This window comes from Falco rusticolus, chromosome 3, assembly GCF_015220075.1.
Source record: "Falco rusticolus isolate bFalRus1 chromosome 3, bFalRus1.pri, whole genome shotgun sequence".
NCBI lineage: Eukaryota > Metazoa > Chordata > Aves > Falconiformes > Falconidae > Falco > Falco rusticolus.
In genome coordinates, this window is record NC_051189.1 from 13,304,583 (window position 1) to 13,318,211 (window position 13,629).

General features: G+C 68.9%; 1 protein-coding gene across 2 annotated transcripts in view; it reads left to right on the forward strand.

Moving 5' to 3' along the window:
* The first annotated feature begins 2,377 nt into the window (after window positions 1–2,377).
* PLEC (plectin) overlaps window positions 2,378–13,629 on the forward strand; it is a 64,871-nt gene continuing 53,619 nt past the window's right edge. The window contains exons 1-2 of one of the 2 annotated variants that reach the window (XM_037378881.1): window positions 2,378–2,516; window positions 8,277–8,472. In XM_037378881.1, coding sequence (XP_037234778.1) covers window positions 2,442–2,516; window positions 8,277–8,472 — 271 coding nt within the window. In that variant the 5' untranslated portion in view covers window positions 2,378–2,441. Of the gene's footprint in view, window positions 2,517–5,552; window positions 5,681–8,276; window positions 8,473–13,629 lie in introns of those variants that run through there. The other variant, XM_037378882.1, reaches the window with a different exon arrangement.

Here is a 13,629-nt window from a genome sequence, read left to right on the forward strand (position 1 = left end):
CCCTGCCTGCAGTGCGCCCTGCCTGTGCTGCCTGCCCAGGTCACTGGTGGGCATCATGGGGACGTAAGAGGGCCCCTTGGCCCCCCAACCTGAGCTGTGCTGGGGAGGGACTCGGGGAGCAGCGCTGCTGGGTGCTGGCAGGGAGCCCCACCACCAGCCGAGCTGGCAGCAGTGGCCTCAGGGCTGCAGTCGTGCCCCATCTGGTGCTGGTGCCGGCCAACCCGCCATGGGGACCCTCAGAGCTGGGGGTGGCACATGGCAGGACCCCTCAGCTGGGGCAGCCATGGCCCTGTCCCGCTCACCAAGAGGGTTAAGGGCTTGCAGGCAGCTGCCTGCTGCTGCTGGCCTGGCACTGGCCCAGGCTGGTTGAAGCAGGCAGCAGGAGCCGCAGGCAGGGATGAGTCAGGCAGGGGAAGTGCTGGGGCCATGGGAGCTGCTGGAGCTGGGGCAGGGCCGGGGTGGGGTGGGGGTGGGGGGTGGGGGGTGGAAGTTGCACAGTGGCCAAGGGCTGCAGGAAGCCTGCCTGCCTGGGGACATGTCCACCAGCTGGATGGGAACAGGGGGCACCCCACGCCATCACCCCACTGCTGGCAGGGTGCCCATGGTGCGTGAGGGATATGGGAGATGGGGGGGTGCAAGGGGGATGGGGGGAACACAGGGACACAGGGGACGTGGGGGCAAGGATGTGGGGGATAGGTGTGACATGGAGGACACGGGGATACAGGGGACAATGAGGGACACAGGGGACATGGGGTCAAGGAGGATGTGGGGGATGGGTGGGACACGGAGGACAGGGATACAGGGGACATGGGGGAAGTAGAGGACGCAGGAACAGAGCTGTGCGGCAGAGCTGTTGCCAGGTTGGTGCAGGCTGGCTTGGTCAGGGACAGCCGTGTCCCCTTGCCGGTGTTGGCCCATGCTGCCCTGTGGCTGGCCCGGATCCTGGCATTGCTCCTGCTCTGCCATGCCCAGCTCCTTCCCTGGCTGGGGGACCCGGTGGGAACAGCAGGTCTGGGGGCTGGGGTGTGGGATCTGGGGGACCAGGGCTGGGAGCATCCCAGCGGCGTGACTCAGTGGGAGGGGCTGCACATCTGGAGCTCTCCTCCCACAGCTGGACTAGGGTGTGGGGGGTAACCGGGCAGGCCCAGCACATAGCCCCCCAGCACAGCACAGCTGCAGCGTGTCCCCACCGGGTGAGGGGTGACTGGTGACCACCCTGTGGCTGCGACTACTGGGGGTCCTGCCCACGGTGCTGCCTCTGCCTCCAGACCCACGGCCGGCTGCTGTCCCGGGGAGTTCACCCATCGGCACCCCAGGTAGGTCCCAGGGATGCCACCATGCATCAGGGGTGGCTTGGGGCAGGAAGGTCCCCACGGGTACCCTCTGTGCCACAGAGACCTCACAGTGGGGCTGGGTTGGGGGGGCCAGCCCTGGATCATGCCCAGGTGCTAGAGCCCACTGGGGCAGCCAGCAGGTGACCTGCCTCTGGTGCCAGGGATCCCCCCACCCCACAGGGCTATGGCAGCCACTGCGGTACAGCTCACCCCCCGCCCCGTGGGTGAACAGGAGGCAGGCTGCAGGCAGAGGTGGGCACGGCCACCCCCGCAGCATCCCTGCTTGCCAACAGCACCCACTGAGATGCACTGGGGCACGTGTAGGCACATGGGGGCACAAGCTGGCACAGTGCCGTGGGCTCTCGGTGGCACATGCGCCCATTCGGGGAGCACATGGCAGAGTGTGCAACGAGTGTCGCACTGCCGGCTCCGGCACCAGCACTGCAGGCTCAGGGCGAGTGTCCGGGGCAGGGCTGGCAGGCAGCACCGCGCCGACGTGTGCCAACCCAGCGTGACGTGATGCTGCGCTCGGGGACGGCGCAGGGCGGCAAGTGCCGGGATCCCCGGCGAGGGCGGCGTGCCAGGCCCCGGTGCACATGTCGGCTCTGAGCCACTCGCTCTGTTCCCCCGGGAAAGCTGCTGGGAAGCGCGAAGTCACCAGCAGACATAGAGGTAAGAGCCAAGAGGGACGTGCCAGCACCTTGGCAGCTCCCCATGCCCGGTGCTGGGGAGTGCAGAAGGGGTACACTGGCGATGCCAGGGGGTTCCAGCCACATGCCCACCCCCTGCCAGACCCTCTGCCCCTAGCTCTGTGGGTGCTGCATCAGCTGCCAGCCTTGAGCCAGGAGAGCTGGGCGCCACTGGTGCCAAGAGTGCCGGACCTTTGTCCCCTGGCCCTGAGGGGCCCGTGGGGCCGGGCGCGGTGCTGAAAGGGGCCCTTTGTCTGGGCTTCTGGCGAGGGGAGTCGCTCGCTGCTCCCGTGCCGGGGCCAGCACATGATCGCGGTGAGGGCGGCTGTGCCAAGCACGGAGTCCTGCCTGAGTGCCGGAGGAACCGACAGCCCTGGGCAGCGGCAATCCCTTCCCGGTACCGCAGGCAGCACCGGGGATGTCACAGGGCGGTGTGTTTGCGTTGCAGAGGGGCCACAGGAGGGGCCCGAAGCCGAGCCCAGCATCAGCAGAGGTCAGAGGCTAGCGTCCGCCGGTGGCACGCACCGCACCACGGTAGGGCCCCCGGGGCCCCTGCAGAGCTGGGAGGGGGGCCCTGCCCTGAGCCATCTCGCTCCCAGCTGCTGCATTGCGCTGCCCCGGCCTGGGGTCTCCAGGGGTCCTCACACCCTGCAAAGCCGTGGTGGGTGCTGGCTGCGGTGGGGTCTGTGGAATGAGTTTGGCACATTGGCCCCGATGCTGTGGCACTGTGGGGCTGGGGTGGGTGCTGTGCTATGCCACACCATAGCCAGGCAGCCCAGATGTGGCTGGGAGGCACAGGGGCACTGGGAGGCACCAGAGGGCACTGGGAGGCACAAGGCCAACATGCCGGTGTGATGGTGCGGCAGGGAGAGCACCCATTGCCTGGCTTCCCCCAGCACCTTGGGTCAGAGCTGTGCCACCCGTGGGGGTGGATGCGGTGGGTGGCTGGCAGGTGTGGGTGCCATGCTACAGGGCGCACGGGCGTGTAGGGCGCAGTGCTGGCAGCAGGGCTTGTTGGGGCATGGCGCCCAGCTGGATGAGACCCGGAACAGGAGCAGGGCTGAGCCCCCCCGCCAGCCCTGCCACCTGCTGGCTCTGCCATGCTGCAGGGGGGATCAGGGCGCAGGATGCTGAGTCCCTGAGCTGCCCTGGTGTGCACGTGTGCAGGTGTGCATACGTGTGTGTTTGCATGCGTGTGCACACCAGTGTTTGTGTTGGTGTGTGCTGGCACGCACTCTGTGTGCGTGCAGCCAGGCAGGTGTGGGCATACGCATGTTCATGGGTGTCCATGCCCATGTATGCCCACATTTGCACGTGTGCACACGCAGCGGGGGGGGGTTGCACACATGTGTTTGGGCAGATACATGTGTGCACTCTCATACATGTGCATTCCTGTGTTAATGTTGTGTGTGTGTGCATGGGGCAGAAGGGCAGGTGTGTGTGCACACGTGTGTGCGTCTGTGTGTGCGTGTGCACACGCATGTGCCTTCAGGATAGTGCACGTGTGCCTGTGTATTGGCACCCACACCTGGGGTCGCTTGCTCCTCGGCACCATCACCGCAGAGCTCCTGGGCACCACAGCAGCTGCCAGCCTGCGTGGCTGAGGCTGCCAGTTGGCACCATCTCCAGTTGCCAACACCATCTCCGGTTCCTGGCAGGCTCACTGGCTGCCAAGGGGCTCACCAGCTCCCCAGGGGCCAAGCTCCATCCCCACTGCCAGAGCTGCTCTGGCCTGCCCGGCTCTGCCGGCGGCTGCAGCCAGAGGAGAGGGAGGCAGGCAGGGAGGCAGGGTGTGGGCAGCTCGACCGGTGCTGGTGCCGGGGAGCGGGTGCGGAGGCTGTACGGTGGGCGAGCCGGGGATCTTGGCGTCATCCCTCTGCTGCGATGGCTCACGTGGTCTCTGGATGCGGCAGATGGCAGCAGCCTGTGCTACTGCTGAGGCAGGCAGCCGGCAAACGTGCTGCCTGCACGCCTGCCTGGGCCGTGCCACCCTCCTGCTGCCCTGGACACCTGCCCGCGGTGTGCCCGCGGCTGTGCTGGGGCAGCCAGCACTGGGGGAGGGGGAGAATGGAGCTGGCACCCCCGCTGTGCCCACGCCACAGGCTGGCATTGCCATCCTGCATCACTGTCCCTGGACCCCTTGAGCTGGTGGGGCATCCCTGCAGTGCCACCCGCCGGGCAGGGTGTCCCCAGTCTCCCGGTGCTACTTGGCCAAACAGCGCCGGTGCCGCGGTGGCGTAAACAAGCTGGGAGCTGAGGGCGGCTGCGCCGGGCCAGGAGGAACTGGGTCATGTGAAGGGTGGCTGATGCCACACGGTGCTGCGCTGGCTGCCGTGGCACTGGGAGCTGGCACGAGTGCCCGGGTGCGGCGGGCAAGGCACGCTGCCTGACTCGGCAGCGGTGGCGGTGCGTGGGTAACGGGGCGCTGGCAGGCAGAGGGGCCGCGGGGGTGCAGGGGGGCGCCGGTGGTGCCCAGGCTGCAGAGGGTGGTACCGGTGCCGCTGGAACTGGCACGAGGCCTGGCGTATCCTTGGTGCCGGCGTGGCCAGGGCCTCCTGCCGCTCCTGGCCCTGGCATGAGGCAGCTCCCAGGGGTCCGGCATGGCCTGGGGTGCCCCTGGCGAGGCTGCTGCCCACCCTCTGTCCAGACCTTTCAGCTCCCGGCGCTGCCTGTGCCTGGCATCACGTGGTGGCACTTGGCCAAACCTTGGGGGTCCCTGGCCAGGCCCTGCTGGTGGGGGCTGCCTAGGTGGGGAAAGTGGCTGGCGAGGGGCCATGGCTGCCCCTGCCTGCCCTGCCTGCCCTGCCTGCCCTGCCTGCCTGCTGCACCGGTGAGGGCGGGCAGTGCCAGGTGCTGGGGGCTGCAGCAGCTGCGATGCCCACCCTGGGGACCTGGGGGCTGTGGGGACCCAGGGCCTATGGGGCTGAGGTCTATGGGGCTGGGGGATGTGGGGACCCAGAGTCTGTGGGGGTTGGGGAGGTATGGGGGGCTGGGGGACACAGGGTCTATGGGGCTGGGGGGCCAGGGACTGTGGGGGAGTATAGGGGGCTGTGGGGCCCCAAAGGCTATGGGGCTGGGTGGTACGGGGAGCTGTGGGGACCCCGGGGGACTGGCCAGGGCTAGGGTGGGAGCGGCTGCTCCCAGCCCTGACCGGGTGGGGATGTGGGGGGGTGGGGAGCCCCAAGACAGCGCTGGGGGAGGGGCTGAGCAGGGCCCTGCCTGCACCTGGCTGGGGGGGGCACCCTCACCCTGCTGGGTGCACTGGGGCGGGTACTGGCCGCACTGGGTGCGCTGCTCAGGGTGAACCCTTTGCGCACAGCAGTCACGGTTAACCCCTGCCGTGCCGGGTGTCGCGGCCAGGCGTCGCCCTCCCCACGCGGGGTCACCGGTGAGGGTTCCCCCCCCGCTGGGTGCCGGGGCGCCCCGGGGCGGGCGGGCGCGGGTGGGGAGGCGAGATAGGCGCCCCCCGCCCCGCCCCGCCCCGCCCCCCGCGCCGCTGCGGGAGCGGGAGCGGGAGCGGAGCCGGTGCCGTTGCGGCCCCCGGTGCCGGTGCGGCCCCCGGTGCGGGCGGAGCCCCCGGTGCCGGTGCAGCCCCCGGTACCGGTGCACCCCCGGTCATGCCCCCCCGGCGCGGCCCGGCGGACAGCGCGGCGCTCGGTGAGTGCAGGTGCCGCCCCACGCGTGGGGCACCCGCAGCCGGGACGTGCGGGGGGCTGGGGGGTGCGGGGCGGCTGTGCCGCAGGAGCGGGGGCGCTGGGGGGTGCGGGGGGGGCGGTGCCGCAGGAGCTGGGGGGGCTGCAGGGGCTGCGGGATGTTGAGGGGGCTGGTGCTGCAGGAGCTATGGGGCCTGGGGGTGCAGCGTGGGGGGGCTGTGGGGTGGAGAACTGTGCTGTGAGGGGGGGGCTATGCTGTGAGTGTAGGGTCTGTGAGGTGGGGAGGCTGTGCTGGGGGGGTGTCTGTGTGTGGGGGTCTGTGGGGTGGGGGGGCTGTGTTGTGAGTGTGTGTGTGTCTGCTGGGAGTGTGGGGTCTGTGGGGTAGGGTGGGTCTGTGCTGTGGGTGTGAGGTCTGGGGGGGGGCTGTGCTGTGAGTGTGGGGTCTGGAGGGGTCTGTGCTGTGGGTGTGAGGTCTGGGGGGGGGCTGTGCTGTGAGTGTGGGGTCTGGGGGGTCTGTGCTGTGGGTGTGAGGTCTGAGGGGGGGGCTGTGCTGGGAGTGTGGGGTCTGGAGGGGTCTGTGCTGTGGGTGTGAGGTCTGGGGGGGGGGCTGTGCTGTGAGTGTGGGGTCTGGGGGGTCTGTGCTGTGGGTGTGAGGTCTGAGGGGGGGGCTGTGCTGGGAGTGTGGGGTCTGGAGGGGTCTGTGCTGTGGGTGTGAGGTCTGGGGGGGGGGGCTGTGCTGTGAGTGTGGGGTCTGGGGGGTCTGTGCTGTGGGTGTGAGGTCTGGGGGGGGGCTGTGCTGGGAGTGTGGGGTCTGGAGGGGTCTGTGCTGTGGGTGTGAGGTCTGGGGGGGGGGCTGTGCTGTGAGTGTGGGGTCTTGGGGGGGCTGTGCGGTGTTGGGGGGGCTGCGCTGTGAGTGTGGGGTCTGTGAGGTGGGGGGGCTGCACTGTGAGTATTGGGTTTGGGAGGGGGGTCTGTGCTGTGCGGTGTGGGGTCTGTGGGGTGCAGGCTGCACAGCGGGGGGGCTGTGCAGTCTGGGGCAGTGTGTGGGGCAGGCAGGGGGTGCGGGGTTTGGGAGGGCTGTGGGTCAGGGGGAGGCAGCATGTCAGGCCTGGGGCGTGAGGGGGCTGCAAGGCCAGGGTCTGTGGGGGAGGCGTGGGTGATGGAGCTGGTGAGTCAGGCTTGGCACAGGCACGTGCCGCGCTGCCCACCCCCTGCTCGCCCCACACGCGCCTGCGCCCGCCCCTTGCTCGCCCCACATGCTCGTGTGCCCACCCCCTGCTTGCCCTACACGTGCCTGCCCCCATCCTCATGTGCTTGGCTGGGGGGTCCGAGGGGGCGGTGGTCTGGGCTGGGGGGGGGGGGCAGGCTGGCTCGGTTCCCAGTGCCAGCCGTGGCGATGGCTGCAGCCAGTGGCTCATGGGCCAGGGGCACTTTCTGGAAGGGTTTTGGCTGAAATGGCCTCACCGCGGCAGGCCGGGTGACAATTCTGCTACCGCTACCCGCTGCTGCTGTTGCTGCTGTGGCACGTTGCACCGCGTCGCTGCCGCGCTCGGCACCAGCCCCTGGGAGAGCCGGGGAATCTGCCACGTTTGGAGCTTCTGCAAATGGCGCCTCAGCAGCGGCAAATGCCACGGGGGTGGGTGCTGGGCTCGGGGGTCGGCTGAGCCCTGTCTCCTGTGTGCCCTGGGACCCCTGGCTGTCCCTGCGATGGTGGCTCTGTCTCACTGCCTAGCGCTATCCAGCACCGAGCAGTGTGGGATCCAGTGGGGAAAAAAATAGCCGGAGCCGGTGTAACGGCGGGTAGCTTGCGGAGGTGGGATGGCGGAGGCATCCGCACCGCTACTGACTGACGTGCGGTTTCGCTTGGCAACCTCCACTGTACTCCCGGGAACGCTCCCGGCAGGGCTGGGATCAGTGCTGCGGGGCTGCTGGCTTGGCTGGGCCCTGGCAGCCCCTGGCAGCCTCTGCCAGCCGCGGAGCCACACCAGCCGGCAGCCCTGCGGCACCTCGCTCGGCCTCCGGTGCTCTAGGTGCTGGTGCAGCATCGTCCCTTGCGGCTCTGGTCTGCCTGTGCCCCCTGCCCTGCACCGCGGGGACGGGCTGTCCGGGCATCACCGGTGGGGGGTCCCTGCAGGCAAGTGCCCGGTGGCCCCGCAGCCGTTCCCGGTGTGGGACCAGCACACTAGCTCCTTGTCTGCCTCAGCCGGGACCACAGCTCCATCGTCGGGGCATCCTGCTCCCCACTCGCTGCCCCTCTGGGCACCACCGTGGTTCCTTGCCCGTCCATCGCTGCTGCAACCATGGGCTCAGCAGCACCAACTGGCACTGACCATGTTTCCCCGAGTGTCATGTACACGAGGTCTCAGCCGTGCGCCATCCCGTGGGGCTCGCGGTGCCTCCCGGTGCCCCTTGGTTCTGCAGCAGGGCTGGGCACGGTGTGGGTGCTGCAGGCACTGCTGGCGGCCATGGGAACCTGGCAATAGGTGTGAGCCGGGACGGCTGGGGCGTCACTGGGAACAGCAGTGCTGGGGTAGGGCCTGGGTGCTGGCGAGTGGTGCCCTGGGTGCTGGGTGGTCCCTGACACCGTGTCTCTGCCGCAGGAGCCGACGTCGGTGGGGTGCCGGGAGCCAGCGGGGATGGCAGAGGAGAGCTCCAGTGGCAGCAGCAGCTCCCCGGGCCCCGGGGACACACTGCCCTGGAACCTGGCCAAGCACCAGCGCTCCAAGCGCACCAAGGCGACCACCGGCAACGGGACGGTGCTGGACCCCGCCGAGAGGGCTGTCATCAGGATTGCAGGTAGGGCTGGTGGCTGGCACCATGCTGGGGGCGCCGTGTGCCGGGGGGTGGCAGCTTGTGCTGTGATGGGGAGGGGGTCCCTGTGAGCTGGGATCTGTCATGGTGGGCTCTGCTCTGGTAGCTGCCGATGGGGACCCAGGGGTGCTGGAGACCTGGGGACTGTGCAGTGGTGTGTCTGTGCCAGGCCATGGGATGATGCCGTGCAGTGCTGGGGGGGCAGTGCCACGGAGCAACCTCTGTGCTGTGCTGGGGAGCCAAGGGGTGACACTGGGGCTGGGAGCTGTGCTGCGGTGGGGACGGTGCCGCCGCCGTGGGGATTGCTATGCCAATACCATGTTGTGCCATGCTGCGGATGCCCGGTGGTGTTGGGCACCCACAGTGTCCCCACGAGGGGCCAATGTCGGGGCAGGACACAGCTCAGCAGTGGGGTGAGTGCAGGTCCGGCTGTACCGTGCTGGGGGCTACATGGCTCCCACTGGTCCTGATCAGGGGTGGCCAGGGGGCCCCAAGGGTCTCCGCTGGTTCTGGGGCCAAGTGCTTGGGGGTCCTCTTGTGCCAAGGGGTCGTGTCTCTCAGGGGATGCCAGGGCTGGGTCGCCTGGGGCAGGTGGGCTGGTGCTGGGGACAGGGCTGGGCTGTCCCTGGTGCTGTGCGGTGTAGGTGGGTGTCATCAGAGGGTCCCCAGGGATGTGTCCCCACGGTGTCCCCACAGCACCCAGGATGCATCCCCACAGTGTCCCTGCAGTACGCAGGACATGTCCCCACAGTGTCCCCACAACACCTAGGGACACATCCCTGGTGTGTCCCCACAGTGCCCAGGACACATCCCTGCATTATATCCGCAGCACTCAGGACATGTCCACAGGATGTCCCTGCGGGGCTGTGTCCCTGGGATGTCCCCACGGTGTCCCTGCAGCACCCGGGGACACATCCCTGGGGATCCTGTGGTGCTCCGGGATATCCCCGCAGCACCCAGGACATGTCTGCAGGGTGTCCCTGCACGGCTGTGTTCCCACAGCACCCAGGACACGTCCCCAGGGTGTCCCCACAGCACCCAGGCCATGTCCGCAGGGTGTGCCTACATGGCCGTGTCCCCAGTGTGTCCCCACAGGACATGTGCTGGTCTGGGCTGTCCCCAGGCTGTGTGTCAGAGGGCTCCTGGGGCCGTGGCTGTCCTGGGCGGGGGGAGCCGCAGTGGCCCCAGCAGCTGGGGGGACTGTGGTGGGGTGCCCATGGAGCACCCCCCTGTCCTTGTGGGGAAGACCCACATGGCCCCTTGATCTCCAGCACTGCTGCTGCTGGGGGTCCCATGAGGACCAGGACCATGGACACCCCCCTGGGCCTCCCGTGGGGGGCTGCCCCACAGTGATAGGGGACTCCTGCCTGCCCACCTCCTGCAGGTGTCCTTGCTCGTGGAGCTTTGTACCCCCCCATGCCCACCAGTGTGGGGTACAGCATCCCCCGCAGTGCCCAGCGCCCGGGGGTCCCAATCCTGCCCCATGCCCTCCATGGGTCCAAGCCCTCCCCAGCAGCGGGGCCCTGTGCCCTCCCCACGCTGAGGGGAGCCATGTGCCCCCTCCCACCCCCACCGTGGGGCTCTGCCCCCCTGCCCGGCATGGGCCATGGCCTGGCCATGGCTGTGCTGTCCCACGGCTGTGACACCCCCTCCCTGCTAGGGCTGGGATTGCTTCCGCCACCCATCCTCTCCCTGGTTTGGCACTGGGTCCCCCCCAGCCCTGCAGCCCCTGCCTGAGCCCCACAGCACCATTTTCCAGGGAGGCAGCTGGGACCTACAGCCCCGCAGGGGGTTTGGGGTGGGGGACACAGGCTGTCCCCAGTCACCGTGCACCTGCCTGACTGCCCTGTGTCCCCCCCACCTCATGCCACAGCCACCAACAGGGACTGGGGGTCCCAGCATGGTGGGGGTGCCCATGGCCCCCCAGTCCCAGCTGGTGAGGGGGTCTCTGGGTCTTCTGGGGTCTCAGCTGGTGATGGCATCCCCACAGTCTGGTTTGGTAGGGGTCTCTGCTGTCCCCTCCAGTCAGGTCCCTGGGGTCCCACCTCACGGGCCCACCCCGGCCTGGGCACAGGGCTGGGGGTCTCCGCTCAGGGATGTGGTGGGTCCAGAGGGTCCCAGAGCTGGAGGGCAGAGGGGCTGGAGGCCCAGGGGGTTGTGGGGTGCGTTGGGATGGCATGGGAACAGCGGTGACATCCGGCACAGCCTGACCTGGTGACACCACGGTGCTGAGTCACAGGGTGGGGTGCCTGAGTTGCAGAGGGGCAGCTGAGCTGGCATGGGGTGCGAGGGGGGGTGCACATGGGGGATGTGTGTGCACATGTGTGTGAGGGCAGCTGTGCCTCTGCCTCCTGAGCCCAGCTACCCCTGACACGGCAGGGGTGACCCTGGCACACCCCGTGGGTGCCAGCGCCCAGCAAGGGTGTGTGGTGGCCATGTGCCAGATGGCCGAGGGTCAGGTCTGGCTGCCAGCACTGCCCCTGGACCTGCTGCCCTTGCAAGGACTGAGCACACAGCATGTCCCCACCTGGCACACAGGGTCTCCCCATGGTGTGCCTGACGTGTCCCCATGCAGCACCCACCATGTGCCCATGGTGCGCCTGGTGTGTCCCCATGCAGCACCCACCATGTCCCCATACAGCACTTGGCATGTCCCCATGCAGTACCCCCTGCGTTTTCATGGTGTGCTAGTATGTCCCCATGCAGCACCCGCTGTGTCCCCATTCAGCACCTGGTGTGTCCCTGTGTTGCACCTGGTGTGTCCCCATGGTGTGCCTGCTGTGTCCCTGTGCAGCACCCGCCATGTCCCCATGGTGTACCTGCTGTCTCCCCATGGTGCGCCTAGTGTGTCCCCACACAGCATCTGCCGTGTGCCTGATGTGTCCTTGTACAGTACTTGCTCTGTCCCCATGGTGTGCCTGCCATGTCCCCATGCAGTGCCCAGTGTGTCCCCATGGTATGCCCACCAGTCTCTGTGTTGCACCTGCTGTGTCACTGTGTTACACCCCATGTGTCCCTCTACAGCACCCTGCGTGTCCCCATGGCGTGCCTGGTGTGTCCCCATGCAGCACCCACCATGTTCCCGTGTTGTGCCCACCATGTCCCCATACAGCAGCCACAGTCTCCCCATGGTGTGCCGATGTGTCCTCATGCAGCCCCTGCTGTGTCCCCCCCTTGCAGCATCCAGCGTGTCCCCAAGATGTGCCTGGTGTGTCCCCATGGCGTACCTGGTGTGTCTCCATGCAGCACCCACCATGTCCCTGTGGTGCGCCCACCGTGTCCCCATGCAGCAGCTGCCGTCTCTCCATTGCCGTCTCTCCATGGTGTGCCGACGTGTCCCTGTGCAGCCTGCACCGTGTGTCCCCCTGTGCAGCATCCAGCGTGTCCCCAGGGCGTGCCCAGTGTCCCCCCCGGCACCCCAGGCTATTTCTGTGCTGGGCTGGCAGCCGCAGATTGGGTTTCTCGGGGGCTTTGGGCCTCTATAATTAGGGCTGACGAAGCTCCGTCCTGCTGGGGCCGGTGTCGCCTGGTCCCAGCTTGCCCAGAGCCTCCTGTGGGGTCCCCTGGCCATGCTGTGGGGCAGAGCTGCGGGCCAGCCCCATGGCTTGGTGAGGGGGCAGCTCTCCACCCTGAGTGGGCAGTGGGGGGCTGCGGTGGTGCCCACCCGGTGCCCAGGGGGGGTTTGGGGTGGTGGCAGCTGGGGCCGGTTTCAGAGAAGGAGCTTTAAAAATACCCCTTGTTCTCATGGTGCCGGCAGCCCGGGGGGGCGGCTGGCCCCGTGACGTCCCTGTCCCCACGGGCTGCAGAGCTGCTTCTGCCGGGGAGGGGACATGCTGTGGCTCCCCATGGTGAGGGACCTGGGGCTCTCCGCGGGGCTGGCTGAGCACCCGCTGGAGGAGGGGGCACCCTGTTTGCCCCCCCTGAGTGAGGCTGGGGAGGGGGCAGTGGGTGGCCACAGCAGGGTGGGAGCTGGAGTGGGGGGCTCCGTGCCAGCTGGGATTGTGTATCCAGCACCCCCCATCCTGTTCCTCATCACCTGCCCCCCAAGCCTCATGCTGTCCCCCATCACCTGCACCCCTCATCCCACCCCTTGTCACCCACCTCACCGTGCTCCTCAGGGCACATGTGGGTGCCCCATGGTGGGGGCTGGCGGTGCCCCCCATATGCTGTGGAGCTCTGAGGCTGCAGGCAGTGCCATGTCCCCAGCACTGTTTGACGGGGGAGGGGGGAGCGCGGGGTGCTCCCGGCTGCCCTATGCCCTGTGGGGTGCCATCACCTGTGGGGTGGCTGTGCCCCATGGGGCTGTCTGCATCCCTTGGGGATGCTGTGCCCCGTGGGAATGTCATGCCCCATGGGGTGGCCATGCCCCGTGGGGTGACTGTGCCCCACAGAGTGGCCGTGCCCCATGGGGATGACGTGCCCATGGAGTGGCCGTGCCCCACAGGGATGCCGTGCCCCATGTGGTGCCGTGCCCCGCAGCCCCGGCGGGTGTCGGGACGGCGTTCGGCTGTGCCTTTAAGGGTTGGGCGGGCTGGAATGTCCCGCCGGTCCCGTGTCCGTGTCCCGGCCAGGCTGGGCTGGGCAGCGCCGGGCAGCGGCCGGACACGCCGGACACGCCGTAGCCCCCGGCCCTCGCCCCCCGCCCCCGCCCCGGCCCGCCATGGCCAGCTACGACTTGGGGCGCCTGCCCCCCAACCCCGAAGAGCAGGACTTCATCCAGGCCTACGAGGACGTGCGGGAGCGATATAAAGGTACGACCCCCCAGACCCTGCTCCACGCGGGGGTCCAGGCTGGGGGGGGCCGGAGGGGGGCAGCCGGCGGGGGGGGGCGCCCGGGGAGAGCTCGGCGGCTCATTCCCATAATAGGGCACGTCAGGCGCTGCCGGAGCCCCGCCAGCACCGGGCTCGGTGCTGCTGGGGGCCAGGTGCCGGCACTGGGGAGCGGGGACCCCCCCAGGTGCCCCCACCCGGGGGCTGCCCCTGCCGCGGTGTCAGTGCCCTGCTGGGCTCTTGGTGTGGATGGGCAGGGGGTCTATGCCCATGCCCCCCCCCCCCCCCCCCCCCCCCCCCCCCCCCGCCGGCTGGAGGATACCGGTGCGGTCTGCAGCACTCAGGGGCAGCCCCTGGGGGGGGGCACCTGTGG